This window comes from Schistocerca gregaria, chromosome 1 (genome assembly GCF_023897955.1).
Source record: "Schistocerca gregaria isolate iqSchGreg1 chromosome 1, iqSchGreg1.2, whole genome shotgun sequence".
Classification (NCBI taxonomy): Eukaryota; Metazoa; Arthropoda; class Insecta; order Orthoptera; family Acrididae; genus Schistocerca; species Schistocerca gregaria.
Window position 1 is genome coordinate 718982296 of NC_064920.1, and position 15321 is coordinate 718997616.

Below are 15321 nucleotides of genomic sequence, written 5' to 3' on the forward strand. Positions count from 1 at the left end.
CTGTTCAAATATAAGGAACTTTTATCAGTTCTGGCTAATAGGGACATACAGCATATGCAAAAGGTGTGATGCTTACAGTCACAGTCTTATTTAACAGGTGAGAGCGTGTAGTATTAGAGCTAAGAAATCTTAACCAACAGTCAGTTGAAGAAATTTACTAGGGTTGAAACTGCAGATATTTTCCATCCTCTTGTTCACTGCACCCCCCCCCCCCAACCTCCCCTCCCCCCAAATGCTCGCATGTGTGTGCCAAATTATCTGTCTGTATTTCAAAAGGGATCATGGTGAACACTACTGGATATGACTGTACGTTTGTGGCCTGCCGGTAAAGGAATGTAACACTTGCTTCGATTTGTTCTCATGTATAAGGTATCTGGTATATGGATATAAGATATTAAGTGGATAACACCGTGGTTCAGGTAGAAAAAAATCAATTTTTTGTTTTCATCATATTTCGATAGATTAAGCTTTTATTTAAGTACTCCGAAAAGGATTTTGCTGAAAAAAAAATTTTTTTTTTGGGCCTTTTCCTACCACATGTGTTTATGTGCCAAGCCCACTTTTCTGTCACCCACCTTTCTGCTTATATTTTAGATCTTTATATCACCTACGTTGCACGTTAGGCTGAGAAAAGTAACTGTTGGTATGAGAGGAAAAAAATTAGAAGGTGGAAAATTGTTGACCAAACAGGGTCGGTTAACTAAAACTGAAATAGAAAACTTGCAGGGAATGGCAATGAGGAGAAATACAGAATATCTGGAGGCAAGGAAGAGAGATGTTTGGGCCATATTCTTCCATAAATCCTCTACTGATGATAAGCCATGTCATGGATTGGGTCCATCAGGAGAAAATTCGTGCTGCAAATTCAGTAGGGCTCAGGCAACTGGAGAATCTTATTCTCACCAGCATTCTCTTCCTGCTGCTGTTATTACAGCAATCAAACCTGTTTTCAGAGACTTGGCTCATCCTGACGTCCTAAGGAAATGTCTGAAAGGGCAGACACACAACCCAAATGAATGTTTCAACAGCATAATTTGGAACTGCCTTCCTAAAACTGTATTTGTAGGCATGCATACATGACTAGAAGTTCATGATGCTGTTATTACATTAAATTGTGGTAATATTGGAAAGTGTTGGGTACTGAAAAAGCTGGGAATTAATCCTGGTGAAAATATGATCACTGGGCTGCAACATTGCAATAAAATGAGGATAGTGGATGCAGACAGGTCTGCATCTAATATGGCCAAGAAAGCAAGACAAACATCCAGGAAGGTGAAAAAGAAGCTGGAAGATCTGATATAGGCCAAAGAAGGGCCATCATATGCAGCAGGGCAGTTTTAATTAAGTGTAAGTAACAAATTTCAAAAGTTTTTTCTTTAAAGTCAGTTTTCCGCAAACTAAAATTTTCAGTACATATGCCCCATTGCATAACATAAAAAGCCCCCTCTGGTACCACATTCATTAATATTCCCCCATTAGGAAGTCCACAAAAATATTTTCTGCAGAAAAAACCTAAAATTTTTTGTTAATAAATTTAAATACAGGAGTGTCAAGGCACTGCCTCCTCCTGCCCCTCCTCCCTGATGCTTCAGTGTGTTAGGGGACACCTGATGATAATAAGCTGCAGTGTCAGAATCTTCTTTCAAGAAAAGTGTACCTGTGAGATCATTTTATTCACACCATAGTTTTGTTAGTCAAAACTCAACCTAAAGCAGATATTAAAAAATTTCTTCCCTATTCCTCAGCACAACGAGAAATTGAGTATGTCTTAAATCTGAATTAGCTGCAACCACAGCCTTCCTTGGCATGGCAGGAGAGAGAGGCATACTGACAGTGGTCTGATCAACAACAGTGGACAAAGGAACAGTACCACATCATAGCTTCAGATGAGTCTATTATGTGTACAGCATCACTGTAGATGTATTTGTATGTGGAGGCTCGGAGAACAGACATTGCTAAATTGCATTCATCATTGTACCAGCTGAGCACCTGTTCTGGTGGGTTGGGGTGCCACATTGTACACAATACGATGATCTCTGGTTCACATAGCCAGTCATTTAGACAGCAGTCAGTACATTTGTGATGGGTTTAGGCCATTGGCTGTACCCAATTTTGCCATCTCCATGACTTTATCTCTCAGCACAATAATTGAAGACCTGTGCTATCGTGACAAATGTCGACATTGATGCACTGATCAGTACAGTCTCCAGATTTCTCATCCACTGAAACCACACCATCACTCACCAGCCACTAAAATTGAAGTAGTATTGTATTATATACCCCTATGTCCACCTGGTCTAGTCATTGCTGCTGCCAGGAGGTGGTAACTCCATGTACTAAATGTCGTACCCCCCAAACTGCCAACAAATGTAACCAAGTATTCTTTTGCTGTATTGCTTGTGTTGCATTTAGTATACTTTACAGAAGTCGCCTGCAGGTAGCTGCTTCTGGTAGTTAATTACACTTAATTGTGCTTCCTAAAGGCTCTTTCATAATGTGTTTATAGAACATGATGCGTAATTAAGTGAATAACCTTCCCAACCATTTCCTCCCTAAGGGAGGACTATAAAAGTTCGAAAAGCTTTTATCTCCTTCAAATATTTATAATAGCAGGTATTTTGAATGTACTCTCCTGAAGTTAAATATTGGCCAGTCATTCTGTTTCATTGCAATTTTACAGTCTTGCTATTTGAATTCACCATTTGATGGTATTAACGAACATTAATAGCAAGTTGTACATCAAATAAGAGAAAGAAAACTACTCCCCTCTAGTGCATTGATGTGTGGAGCACAGTAACACGACAGAAAAACTGCATTCACACTAGCTTTCGAGCACTAGCAGTAGTATCTGCATAGTCACCCAAATGCACACTCTCATGGCCATGGAAAAGTATTATTTTTGCACAATAAGTGAAAAATTCTGTTCCTGGTGTTGCTTTTAGTGTACTTTACAGAAGACACTTCTTTACCAAATTGTTTTAGCTGCAGATGTTTTGTGTAATTTGAGAAGTTATCCTCATTTTTTTCTTCCTTCTTCTTCTTCTTCTTCTTCTGGCTTCTTTATTGAGCCCATTGGCTGTAATCAGTTTGTCCAGATACCAGGTGTTCATTTATGGAGCCATATCTGGTGTTCGGGGTGGCTGTATTCCCCTTGATATTTGACATGTTGTTTGTGCTTTATCGTCAATTGGTAAAGTTAATGCTTGAAAATGGAAAGGTTGTTGGATCGAATTACAATCAGGCCCAGGAATATTTTAGTTTGCCTTTAACCTAGCCTTCACCTCTCGGTGATATGTGGTTCGGATTCAATGTTAAACTGTGGAGTAAGTTAGGGGCAGGCATGTCGCCAAAGTGGCACTGAAGACTTGAACCATGCTGTTAAACCACATGGAATTATATTATATTATATTATATTGTATTTGACATTGATTGTTTTTCTCCCCTCTCCCAAAAAACATTTGCAATCCAATTTGTTGTCTACTTGTAGACATAATAAACAGCCATTAGTTGCAAAACAGAAGGTTCATTTAAACCCCTTGACCACAGTTTCAATGTTTATAAAAACGTATATCACACACACACACACACACACACACACACACACACACACACACACACAAAATATCACATTGCTAATACAAAATTCCATCATTATTTAAAATCTATATAGATATTGGCCTTAGAACATGGTCTCGTAAATGTAATAGTATGGGATTAGAAATAAGAGATGGAGTTTACCTACATCATTTATTATTTGCTGATGATCAAGTAGTCGCAGCACAAGATGGGGTGGATGCTAACTATATGTGCAATCAACTAGCAGTAGTATACAAAACTTGGGGTTTGAAGATAAAATTTCTGTTACTTGGGATCCATTTTAGAAATCGAGGGAAAATCAGTCAGGAATCTGTGGTGTCACCGCCAGACACCACACTTGCTGGGTGGTAGCCTTTAAATCGGCCGCGGTCCGGTAGTATACGTCGAAACCGCCTGTCGCCACTATCAGTGATTGCAGACCAAGCGCCGCCACACGGCAGGTCTAGAGACTTCCTAGTACTCGTCCCAGTTGCACAGCCGACTTTGCTAGCGATGGTTCACTGACTTCTACGATCTCATTTGCCGAGACGATAGTTAGCATAGCCTTCAGCTACGTTATTTGCTACGACCTAGCAAGGCGCCAGTATCCGTACTATTGATATCGTGAATCATGTACCATAAAGAGCGACATTCTCCATTAATGGATTAAAGTTAAGTATTCCACCAGCTACGTCCGTTTTTCTCAAATCTAATTCCCTTGTCATGTTCCAGACCTCACGCCAGCCTGCGTGAGCTAAGACGTGTGCATTTCAGCCTCCTTTAGGTATACGGGTTGGCTCTCCTGCCAACCACAACAAAATCAATGAAAGAATTAGCAGCAGACCGAGGATCATTGGGATGCTTAACTCAGTCTTATGGAGCAGGAATGTAATGAGCAGAACTAAAAAATTAATATACAAATCCATATTAGAGAGTGTGGTTCTGTATGGAACGGAGACCTGGACAATTAACATGAAGCACATAAAAAAAATTACAAGCTCTAGAGATAGACTTTTGGAGAAGATCGGCAAGAATCTCCAGGATAGAAAAGATATGGAACACCGAAGTAATAAGGAGAATGGAAATAAAAGAAAGAATATATGACGTAATGGATAGGAAGAAATTACAGTGGTACGGGCATGTACGACGAATGGAGAAAACCAGAATACCAAAATTGATACTGCAGTGGGAACTGGAGGGGAGGGGGAGGAGGAGGAGGAGGAGAAGAAGAAGAAGAAGAAGAAGAAGACACCCTATGACCACCTGGATCCAAAATGTACAGCACACAATGAGGAGAATGGGCGGAGAGGAAGAACACACACAAGATCGAAACACCTGGAGAAATATTTTGAGAATATAGGTTAAGAACAGTTATTGTTTGTATTGTAATTTCCAAGTAAATTATTATGTTAGAGATAAGCCTCTGTAATGAGGAAAAGCTCAAAATAATAATAATAATAATAATAATAATAATAATAATAATAATACAAAATACTATTGTACTTGTGTGTGTAATATCTCAGCACATTCGCAACAAGCTTAGGTTATCATCATTTACTTCTGAAGGAGATGCTTTACAAAAATGTTGAAACCATGGTCAAGGGGTTTAAATAAACCTTCAGTTTGCAGTGGATTGGCAGTTTATTAATTTTACAAGTAGCTTTCACGCTATGGTAGCTGTTCCAGTGAAGTACGAAGTTTTAAAATACCAGTTCTGTTAATTATGTAATTCCATGGTATTTAACGTACTGTATATTTTTTATTTCAGGTTCAAATGTTTCAAAGCGAGCTTGGCAAAGGTGTTTAGAGAAGCTCGGACACATTCATTATCAGTGGCCAGAGTGACGGAGTTTGCGAATAGTGAGCAGAGCACACCATATACTCAAGAAGAAATTAGTGCAGCAATGGATAAACTCTCAGAAGCAAACCATATTATGGTTGCAGATGACTTGGTACTTCTTATCTAGAGAAAATAAAAAACAAACAATTTTAGTTCTGAACCGAGAGATTGTGCACACGCGCACGTTTGTCACTTGGGGAGCACTTAGATTACCGCATTAAAAATTTGAATTGGGCTTTGTATCACACAGTGTGACTTTTATCAGAAACTGAAACAAATTGTGAAATTTATTTACGAGTGATAACAGCAGTAGAAAGGAAGATAATGAATAAAGAAGGATAGTGAAGCAAAAATATGAAAGGCGAGGTGGAAACAAGATTGTGGAACCATAATGAAGGAAACTAACTCCTTCGTCAATATGGAAGAAAAAGTAGAAAAAAGTTTTTAATGTAATCATTGCTTCATTTTATGTGTTAGTACTTAATGGTACATGACAAGTATTTGAGTGGTACTTTGATGAACTTACCATGTCTTTGATAATATAAATATTTGTTAGAGCTCTATGCTTTTACCTTCAGTATTCTGTCACTCAAACAATAAATATGTCTTCAAACCTATCATCTTATTTTGTAACACATTCCATGTTAGTCAAGTGGATGAAACAAGGGAAATAAGCTGGAAATTATGTAGGTAGTCCACTGACAATGGTGCTAATGGTAGGCATATGAAATTTGTTCATCTTAGTATCCTATGAAGATACAAGGGAATTGTAGCCTTAACAGAAGTTATGTTTTAGAGCAGTGTGAGATGGATTCAGTTGCCTTGACATTTTTGGTGTCTGAATCCAAGCATTGTGTCATTTATGTTCTGCTGGGTTGTGTTATCTACCAACCAACCAAATCATTTGTATTATCATAAACTGAATGTCACAGAACTTTCATCTGTGCAGACCTTTCTGTTATGGGTTGCCCATATATACACTGTCTGTTCACATTAATGTGGCCACCTGTATTATACCTAAATAGCCAATTGTTGTAGTGCAGACTGCTGAGAGATGTGTTGGAAGTGTCGGTGAGGTTCTGGAAGGTACCGACATGGAAATGGAGGTATGTGGACTCCACTGCTGTGATCAGCTGTGCTAGGTTTCTCCCTTGAGGGTTCATGGCATGAACAGCCTGATCAAGGTTGTCCCACAGATTTTTGTTTGTTTTTAAATCCAGGAGTTTCTAAACTCGTCTTATGAAGCACATACACTTTGAGCCGTGAAACATGTTGCATTATCCAGCTGGTAAATGCCATTGTGCTGAGGAAAAACACGTTGTATGCAGGGGTGGACATGGTTTCCAAGGACAGATGCATATCTGTGTTGATCCATAGCACCCTCCATCCTAGAATGCCATGAAAACATTTCCCAAACCATAACGCTCTCTCCACCTTGGACACTTCCAACATATGTTGCAGGGTGTTTGCTTTCAGACATTTCATGCCATTGGAGCATAAAATTTGATTCATCTGGAAAGCATCCTGTTGTCATCCAGACATCCAGTTGTGGCCTTTGTCATTGATGAACAGCAGTCAGCTTGGTTGCATGAACCAGGCACCTGCTACAGAGGCCCATATGCATCAACATATTCTGAAGAGTCATTGATGAAGCCGCCTTAGTTCACCTGGGCAATCAGTTAGTTGCACGTCTATTCACACACACACACACACACACACACACACACACACACACACACACACACACACACACACACACACACACAGCAGTCAGTCACCCCTGTCGTCTATGGGCCACTGATGCTTCGGCACTAGTTTTGCCATGCATGGTACACATTAACTATGGTGATACACGAACAATTTACAAACTTGAGCATTTCAGAAATGCTACCACCGTTGGCCAATGAGTATGCCCTTTGAATGTCAGATAGTAAACACCATTTCTGCATTACAGTAAGGACTGCACTGTTTTCCGTGTCCCACTGACGCGCTTAACATACCCTCCATTGCCAGGGGTGCCACCTCCATCTTTGAGTGGTTTCTACATGTTGATGCCTAACATACGTGGTGGTCACTTTAATGAGACAGGGTCTTATATAAAAGCCTTCAGCTCACAGTACTTTTTTGAAAGGACATCTCTCAAGAAAAGAAGCCTTTTTCCCCTCTAAGTACATCCTCTGGTAAAAGTACTGATTAAGGAAAAAAAAACCACAAACTGTATTTTCTTTTAGCATCATTCCTTCACCACCATACCATAATTTGTGTATGTGTATTGTTGATGAAACAGGCCTGAAGTATTCAATTATCCTGGTTACACAAGGACTTCCCATTAACATATAAAGAAGAAAACAGTTGGTCATCATGACTTTTAATTAGTCACCAGCTCACTTGCAAGAAATATTCCTTGTTCACTTCTGAGCTGACAGTTATAGTGAGTGTACACAGAAAATAGCCTTAGCGTCCTCTGTTTTCAGGAGAGCATTGCAATACAGCACATTGATTTCATTAAGTTCCTCTCCAACAGTCATATTCCTCAGGCTCTTAGCTGTCTTTTCTTGCTATAGCTTTGTGTAGCTATATTTCTCATTGCTTCTATTTTATGCCCATGACCATTATCTTGTTGCTAAGAATTAATTTCTTAACCACTTGCTTGGATTTCATATACTATGTGCTACTGTAACCTTCCTCCACATCTCGAGTCAATTTCGTGAATAGCTTGGTTCTTCCCTTCACATTTTCTGTTTGCTTTCTCACCAGCTAACTGAAAAACGAACCTGTGATTCAGAAAGGTTAAATTTGATAACCATCTTGTTTTCAATTTCATCATCCTGTTGGTGTATAAGAGTGAACAAATATTTGAATTATACATCCTCATTCATTTAAAGTTTCATCAAATACCAATTTGAGCGTGGCTGTTGAAAAGCCACTGCAGTTAGAGTTGCTGTTACATTGAAGTAGCTGTGACAACTTTCTTCACTGAAATGAGAGAAAAACAGTAAAGGAGGAGGTATCTTTGAATATTCAGAAGGTAGACGTATTGGTGAAACCTGTAAGAAAAGAGTGTAAATCCAAGCGATTAATCAGACTCATAAGGCACAATTACAGCCTGTTCTCTCTCTCAGAAGCAATTACTTAAAATAACTACGTATCGTCAGTATGTAAGGAATGTTTTGTTTGGGTAGCAATCATGTATGTCTCTTAAAATATATCTGTATAGCCATCCTGGCAGTGAAATAGATCCTCATTTTTAAATTCTGTTTTGGAATATTGGATCACTATTTTAAGTTAAAATTATAAAAATAAAGAACATGTTGATGACTGACAGTTTGGAATGTTTTTAGTGAACAGGTGCGTGAACCAAAACTCTTACTTCACTTTCTTGTGCAGCAAACTGAATGTGTTGTAGATATGTACATGACTTAACATGTATATGGTAATTACAGTTAAAAGAAAGTCATTCAGTGCAGGCTTTTTGTGCAGCATTTCCAATGGAGGAACGATTTTATTCTAATTTCAGAATTTATCTTTCAACTTTTGGAGTTATGAAATAGTGGCATTTCCTCATTTGGAAAATTCCAGGTAAGAAAATTTGAAATTCCAACATAGAAAGCTTACTGTATACTAAAATGTAAAGCTTCAGCAAACTGAAGTTTGGTTTGAATACTGCTATGCTTTACGACAGGATTTGGCCACTCTATGCGGGCTGCGAGCGGATCAAGGCTCATCCTGCCACTCAGTCCTTCTCCGAATTACCCGGAACTGCAATATTTCATTTAGCATTGCAGATAAGCATTTTTCGATTGTAACAATTCTGCTGAAATCAGAGTTGTCAGCACTGTTTACCCTTCACTATTTGTTTGTGATATGAAGGAAATTCACAGGTCTAGAGGCTGTCTGCAGAAAAAGTCTTGCACTCTGTCGTCACAATCCTATAAAATGAATGGAAATGACAGAAGAGGGGGATGAGAATTCTTATTTGCTATGACACGTAGTACCATGCAGAAAAAATTTGAATTTTTAGATGACAATGCAATAGCAAAAACTTAACAAAGGTCGACAGACGTGATTAATTTGTGGTTAGCTTCTGAGAGTTAATGATTTATTTCTGCATAATGCAGTACATTAATACTTGCATTTTTAGGAGTTTCTTCCATAATACATGCAGCAAGGAATACTAAACGGGTTGAAAAATCAAAGAGTAACACAACAAACAGAATTGTACAGGTATCGGAGTATTTATACGCACTGCACTGGTGATCTGATGCTCTACATGTCTCGCAACAACCAACCCTCACCACCCCTAGTGTCAATGGTATCGAGGTTTAATCAGTCATGACATCCAGCGCACATCACTGTTTTCTAGAAACCAAGTATTTTATTATTGAATTCGATGGTACCAGCTTTTCATAGGGAACATCACTCTGTGTCACTTTCTTCGTTACAGTGCCTGTTGGCTGTCACATCTGTTGGACATGTGTAATTTCAGGTACTGCATCTTTATCTCTGGAATTTGTGGGGACAGCTGTCCTCATTGCATCTTGTTTACAATAGAAGGCAATTTAGAGTCTTCAGTGGATATGCTGCTAGCTCTTAGGAGTCACTGGCTGGATTTCTCAGATGAGAGATAGTAATCTGGTGACAAACTGTGATGCATCAACTGCATCATCAGTTACATTATGCATACACTCCCCTGGTAGGTGCAACATTTGTTCGTACACTAATTCAGGTGCTGTAACATTCAGGTAATTCTTAAATTATGTACAGAGACCAAGGAGCACCATGAGTACCTACATCAAGTTTTGTGTAGTGTGACACCAAAGGGCTGACTCCAATGGGCAATGCAGGTGTTTTACTATTCCGTTTGCTGCTGGAAGATAAGCAGGAGTATGAATGTGTTCAGTGCCAGACAAACTGGCCAACACTTTGAAAAAGTAAGCCTCAAATTGGTGTCATTGATCTGGTGTAATGCATACTGTTATCCTTTTACGAAAAAATGTCTGTGTTCCCACCTGTTCTGTACTGTCTTTCATAGAGAAAGATTCAGGTAATGTTGAAAATCGATCCATGACCTTGAGGCAGTAGCTGTAGCTGTCTGATACTGGAAGGGGAGAAATGTGCCTAATTGTGCTTTGACTTAGCAAGTGATTTTATTTTTTCTGGCAGTCCCTGCAGTTTCTGTCAAATGGCTTAGTTTGCATCCATTCCTAGCCAGGTGAAACTGACTAATTTTTCCATGCCCCAGACCCCAGGTTGTGCATTGACGCATTTGGATATGATCAAAATTGGTGAGGTATGAACAGTTGTACTATTGTGTCACACTTGACTGTCTGTAAACAAATGTTGTACTGTACTGTCATGCATTATAACTTGTATCCTGCGGGGTTATTCAATAACATTAGTAGCTCATCATTGTGCAGCTGGGTTGAGCTAGGACCTCGTAATCAGGTGCAGTGGTTGTAGCTTAAACGTGTGCGTGTGTGTGTGTGTGTACTGCTACTTTTGACTCCCCTTTCACATGGAGTATGAGAGTTGTAAATTGGCTAATACACTCCAAATGTCAAAGTTGTCTCGGTGACACTTTCTCTGGTTTCATTTTGAAAGTATAAGTCTGGTTTATGGTCTCTGTACATGGTGAAGTGTCTAACTTCTAATGAGTGCCAGACCTTCTTAACTGTGGCACATGCAGTGTACAGTTCTTGGTCATAAGTTGCCCAATGTTGCCGTGACAGCTTGCAACTAAAGAATGCGAGTGGCTGCCAACTATCTTCCACCTGTCCTTGAAGTACAGCACCGATAGCCCTAGTTGCTGTTTCTACCATGAATGCAAGTAGGGCATATGGTACTGGATAAGCTAATTGTGTAGCCTCTGCTATTGCTGTCTTTACAGCTGGAAAAGCAGTATTCATTTCATCTGTCCATTTTGCTTTATTAATTGGATTCAGTGAATCCTTCAGAAATTCATCCAGTGGAGCTATTACTAGAGTGTGATTGTGTATAAATTGATGATAGAAACTGAGAAAATGACATAGATCGCTAATTGTAGGAGGACGGGAATACTTGACTATGGCTTCTACCTTGTCTTTAGGTGGTCGAATGCCATGGGTGTCAATTATATTTCCCAGCAATTGAACCTCTGTCCCGAAAGTACCTTTGCAAAATTAATAACCAGGCCTTGCATTTGTGAACAGTCAAATATCTTGTTTAAATGTTCTAGATGTTCCACTTCTGACACAGACATCACTGAAATGTCATCTGTTTAGATGTAACAGAAATCCAGATCTCTTGTGATTTCACTGATGGTGTTGAAATTTCTGTGCTACATTGCACAATCCAAAATACATTCTCACAAATTCAAAAAGACCAAAGGGAGTTGTAAAAGCTGTCTTGTGTATGTCATCTGGTCCAACAGGAATGTGATTGTGCACTCCCTCTAAGTCAATATTAGAGACTGTCTTACCATGTGTACTGAAAGTGAAATCTATGTGTGGCACTGGATCAGTCAGGAGTACTTGCATTGAGTTGGCAGTAATCGCCACAAGGGCACCGTCCATTATTCTTCTTTGGCACCACGTGTAACAGGGCTGCTTAGCTGCTACTGGATGCTCGACAGATACCTTGTAAGTATGCCACCGAATTCCTACTTCACAACTTTTCAATTTTTTTCAACGTTACACACCGAGGACATGCATAGACTAGTGGTCCTGGTGTGGTGAGGATATGGTGTTCTCTGGTATGCTTCACTGGTGCCAGTGTGTTTGATTGTTTTGTGATCTTGGAAACTTCTGCAACGGTTCTATGTATGGAGTACCCCTGAAATCATGCGTACTGTCATATCTTCCCTCAGCTAACGAGATTAATAGTAGAATCTATCAGTCGCTGATGTCGCAGGTTGGGGACCAGGCCATAAAAAGGTAAGATATCAGCTCCCAGTATCGGCTGCAGCACATGTGCAACTATAAACTACTATTCGAATCTGTGATAAAATCAAAGGTTTAGGAGGGTCACACGCCCGTATGTCGTATCTCGGAGTCGTTGGTGTCAAATAGGCAGTGACATGGAAGTCGGGTTCCCACGTGTACTAACCCTTCCGCATGTGTCTACCAAATAATGTATTTTTGTGTTACAGTCCATGCTGAAAAGGTGACGTTGGCTATTACTAGTAGTAGCTTCTGCAGATATGCACTCTTGTCTTGTTTCCATTTGCATGGTAGCTTACATTTCTAGTCGTTGCTGCTGAACTGCTTATGTTACAAGCAGATATTTAGCATACAGGAGGTCAATTGCAGCTTTGCAACAACTGACAACGGGGCCAACAAGTGTGTGTCCTTTACAGTGTATCAATTTGTGTAGTCAGTTCAGCTAACTGTGTCTATAGGGGAGAAAGTCACTGCAAGCATCTTATCTTGTTGTAAAACCAATGTTGACACTCACATACTGATACATTTCGTTTAATCTGTCCGCTTTCTGTGCTAGCAATGGTGCTAAATCTTAAAATTTTCTGTGCAATGGAAGCCAGGCATGACAGCTAGATGTTTCGTAGTACATGTCGTATTGAAACATCCTGGCAGATTAAAACTGTGTGCCCGACCGAGACTCGAACTCGGGACCTTTGCCTTTAGCGGACAAGTGCTCTATCATCTGAGCTACCAAAGCACGACTCGTGCTCGGTCCTCACAGCTTTTACTTCTGCCAGTATCTTGTCTCCTACCTTCCAAACTTTACAGAAGCTCTCCTGCGAATCTTGCAGAACTAGCACCCCTGAAAGAAAGGACACAGCGGAGTGTGCGCTGATACGAAACTTCCTGGCAGATTAAAACGGGCAGAAGTAAATCTGTGAGGACTGGGCGTGAGTCGTGCTTCGTTAGATCAGATGGTATGGCAAAGGCCCGAGTTCGAGTTGCGATCGGGCACACAGTTTTAATCTGCCAGGAAGTTTCATATCAGCGTACACTCCGCTGCAGAGTGAAAATCTCATTCTGGAAACATGTCGTATTATTCACCAGTCTCTGTAGATGTCATAGAAACTGTGATGTGTTGTGATTGCCAAGTTCTTCCATTCGCAGTATTTTTTTCCAATCGCTTCGCCTCTGACTGGGATAGATGTGTCACTAAAGCATTTTTAATAGACGCATAACATTCAATTTTAGCAGTGCAGCCAGGATGTCTTCCACTTCCACAGCTAGATCTTAATTTAGTGCTGCAACACATAGCTGTATTAGATTTCATCCAACGATATCTGTGCTGACGTGATTCTTCAATTTCTCTCGGTGTATTTTATGATGAAATCTTGGGTGAACAGCCTGGTTTAAGTGTGTATAGGACACAATATTTCGGCAATCGACCACATTGCCATCATCAGGTGCGCTGGGCCGGCGCCATGTACATTTTGGACAATCCCCTTCCCACTCCTCCCTCAGGCACTTTGTAGGAGTCGGTGCAGTCCGCGCCCCGCATGTGGTCCAGGTGCAGCGTCTGTTCTCCCACCGTCTGGGCGCTGCGTCCTAGGTCTTCTCATTCAGAGGGTCTGCCGGCACTACTCCCGTTAATCTTCCCTCCTCCCCCAAATTCGGTACACTCTGGGAAATATTTTTCTTCTTAAACTGGGTGATCGCGGGTTCCCACCCCTTGCTAAGGATGTAACCACTGTCGCGATTTACTTGTGGCTCCCTTACTCTGATCTGTATGGCTTCTTTGACTACACAGTCCCAGTATTTGGAAGTCTGTGTAAGTAATTTGGTTTGGTCATAGTCCATGCTGTGGAGTTCCAACAGGCAATGCTCAGCGATTGCAGACTTAGTGGGCTGTTGCAATCTAGTGTGCCGTTGATGTTCTCGGCATCGGTCCTCAGTGGTACGAATAGTCTGCCCTATGTATACATTACCGCATTGGCAAGGTATCTGATAAACTCCTGATTTACGTAGACCAAGGTTGTCCTTGACACTACCAAGAAGGCTCTTGGTTTTGCTTGGAGGACAGAAGGTGGTTTTCACTTGATGTTTACGTAAAATGTGTCCAATTTTTCCGGATAAGTCCCCACAAAATGGAATAATAGCCAAGGCCGGCGCCTTCTGAGGTTCATCCTCAGTTTCCACCGGCGCTACAGGTGTGGGATGTAGAGCTTTCTGATGTTGCCCTTCCTTGTAACCGTTCTTCCGAAACACTGTCTTCAGATGGTCCAATTCTTGTTGGAGACTTTCCCTGTCGGAGATGGTGTGAGCTCTGTGTACAAGAGTTTTGAGCATGTCATTCTTTTGTGCTGAGTGGTGGCAGCTATCCACATGTAGGTACAAATCGGTGTAAGTCTTCTTCCTATACTTGCTGTGGCCCAAAGTGAAATCGGCTCATCTTCTAATCAAAGCATCTAGGAAAAGGAGCATCCCATTAGTTTCGATCTCCATGGTAAAATTAATATTCTTGTGTCTGGAGTTGAGATGTGTGAGGAAGTCTTCCATGTGGCCAGATAATGAAGGTATCATCTACATATCTAAAGAAACAGGTGGGTTTTAGATGTGCTGATTCAAGAGCTTCCTCCTCGAAATGTTCCATGTACATATTTGCGACAACGGTTGAGGGTGGACTCCCCATAGCTACTCCTTCTGTCTGCTTGTAGCGTTCACTGTCAAAACACGTCTGAAAAGATTGGTGGTCTCTTCGTCAAATTTCTGACTGATGAGTTCCAAGGATTCTTGTAACGGGACTTGAGTGAATAGAGATACCACATCGAAGCTCACCAGTATGTCAGATTCCTGAAGCGCAAGGTTGTTGATGTGTCCCAGGAAATCCACGGAGTTACGGATATGGTGTGTGGACATCTCCCAACATAAGGGCTAAGCAGTTGTTTGAGGTGCTTGGCAAGACGTTACGTTGGGGCACCAATATTGCTGACAATGGGACGTAACGGAATC

The 15321-nt window shown here is 40.6% G+C and overlaps 1 protein-coding gene across 1 annotated transcript in view; it reads left to right on the forward strand.

Moving 5' to 3' along the window:
* The window catches only part of LOC126266613 (zygotic DNA replication licensing factor mcm3), a 110103-nt gene extending 101435 nt beyond the window's left edge, over positions 1-8668 (forward strand). Inside the window, exon 16 of the mRNA XM_049970958.1 lies at positions 5345-8668. Coding sequence (XP_049826915.1) covers positions 5345-5543 — 199 coding nt within the window. The 3' untranslated portion in view covers positions 5544-8668. The remainder of the gene's footprint in view (positions 1-5344) is intronic.
* The last annotated feature ends 6653 nt before the right edge of the window (positions 8669-15321 follow it).